This window comes from Curcuma longa, chromosome 2, assembly GCF_044706935.1.
Source record: "Curcuma longa cultivar G26 ecotype Majalengka, Jawa Barat chromosome 2, ITB_CL_G26_1.1, whole genome shotgun sequence".
Taxonomy (NCBI): domain Eukaryota; kingdom Viridiplantae; phylum Streptophyta; class Magnoliopsida; order Zingiberales; family Zingiberaceae; genus Curcuma; species Curcuma longa.
The window spans coordinates 29,850-31,136 of NC_133862.1; the positions used below are offsets into that span (position 1 = coordinate 29,850).

The 1,287-nt window shown below is 38.2% G+C and overlaps 1 protein-coding gene across 1 annotated transcript; it reads right to left on the reverse strand.

Moving 5' to 3' along the window:
* Window positions 1-502: 502 nt before the first annotated feature.
* On the reverse strand, window positions 503-1,287 carry LOC141815957 (uncharacterized). Its single transcript, XM_074703819.1, has 3 exons — window positions 1,256-1,287; window positions 925-1,104; window positions 503-863 (listed from the first exon to the last, which is right to left on the reverse strand). Exons 1-3 carry the CDS (start codon window positions 1,283-1,285, stop codon window positions 726-728), a joined length of 348 nt encoding a protein of 115 aa, XP_074559920.1. The 5' UTR covers window positions 1,286-1,287; the 3' UTR covers window positions 503-725.

A 1,287-nucleotide genomic window follows, 5' to 3' on the forward strand; every position in this document is an offset into this window, starting at 1 on the left:
TGGCAATTTTTTTCCACCTTAGTTTCCTTCAATCCGCCCCTCAACTCATGCTCTCTTCAGTCCGCACCTAACTCATACTCGACTCAATAACTCGGCCACTTATCCTTAACACAAGGAAGCTCACCATATTCACCTTCATCAATTACCTTCATCTCAAGCAAGCTCAACAACCAACACCAATCCACCTTGGGATCAAGCAAATTCAAATGTCATGCAATCTTATCTCAATCCAAGTAGAACCACCTCAGGTGATCTAAACAAGCTTCAATTACCCCATTTCGAATCAATGCAGCTTTCTCATCTGGCTGTGAACTTCAAATTAAGGTTCGATCATTTACAATCTATTGTGAATAAGCACAGATCTAAAACCATTTTGTGATTATGGCAAGAAAGATGTTGCTTAAAAACACATCTATTCTTTATTCATGAAACAGGGAGTCAATTCAAACGAAACATGTGGATTGATTTTGAAGTGAAGTTTATGAAAGTTATTTTACATGATTTGTTTTCAGGATCAAACATCTCCTAGAGCAGGTGCAAAAGTTCATCTAATTCAAAACATTACAACAGAAGAACAGCAACTGGATTATCATTCTGCCATATGGGCACTTTGAAGTAGTATCCCAAAATTTTTCATCTCTTTGCTTTGAATTTGAATATGGGTGATTGCTGTGGTTTCCGGAAGATAGATCGATGAATCAGGTCAAATACAAACCAGTCGATGATTATGCCAATAGCCAAGTAGAGATTGTCAGCAAGGAAATCATAGTCCCAAAACCATATCTGAAGAGTAACTCAGCATCTGTGTTCTCCAATCTCTCATGTAGAAGATTCAACCACTCATGGTAAATACAATGCAATTCCTGTTGATCGTGAATTATTAGATCCAGTCCTCAAACAGAAACATAGGCTGGAGGAAAATACCTTTGTTTGCTTGTTGCCATCTTTCTCCGGATCAGGTTCATTTTCAATTCTCAATTGGTGATTCTCACCATCTTCCGGCAAAAATTGAGCTTCAGTTTTTGGTGGAGCAGACAAACCCATATAGGCTGCATCAGTGTGAATTGTCTTCATGACCGAGCCAAAAAAGCTGGTGACAGGTACCTTTACGTCATTGCAACAAAATTAGATGAATCGTCTATGGATTTTATTGGACATGAATGAATGCAGTGAAGCACAAACCTATCCCATCACATTGAATCTAGGAAAAACATTCATAGTAATGTATATTCAAGTTGGATATTTTGACAATTACCTCGGTCAATGGTCGCTGATAGAGATCCATTC

What these genes read in the sequence shown, in the direction of transcription:
- LOC141815957 (XM_074703819.1), bottom strand. Translation starts at nt 1,285, where the DNA reads ATGGATCTCTATCAGCGACCATTGACCGAG. An exon ending in ATCAGCGACCATTGACCGAG is followed by an intron (nt 1,105 to 1,255) that starts GTAATTGTCAAA and finishes AATGACGTAAAG; the next exon opens with GTACCTGTCACCAGCTTTTT. An exon ending in ATGGCAACAAGCAAACAAAG is followed by an intron (nt 864 to 924) that starts GTATTTTCCTCC and finishes CACGATCAACAG; the next exon opens with GAATTGCATTGTATTTACCA.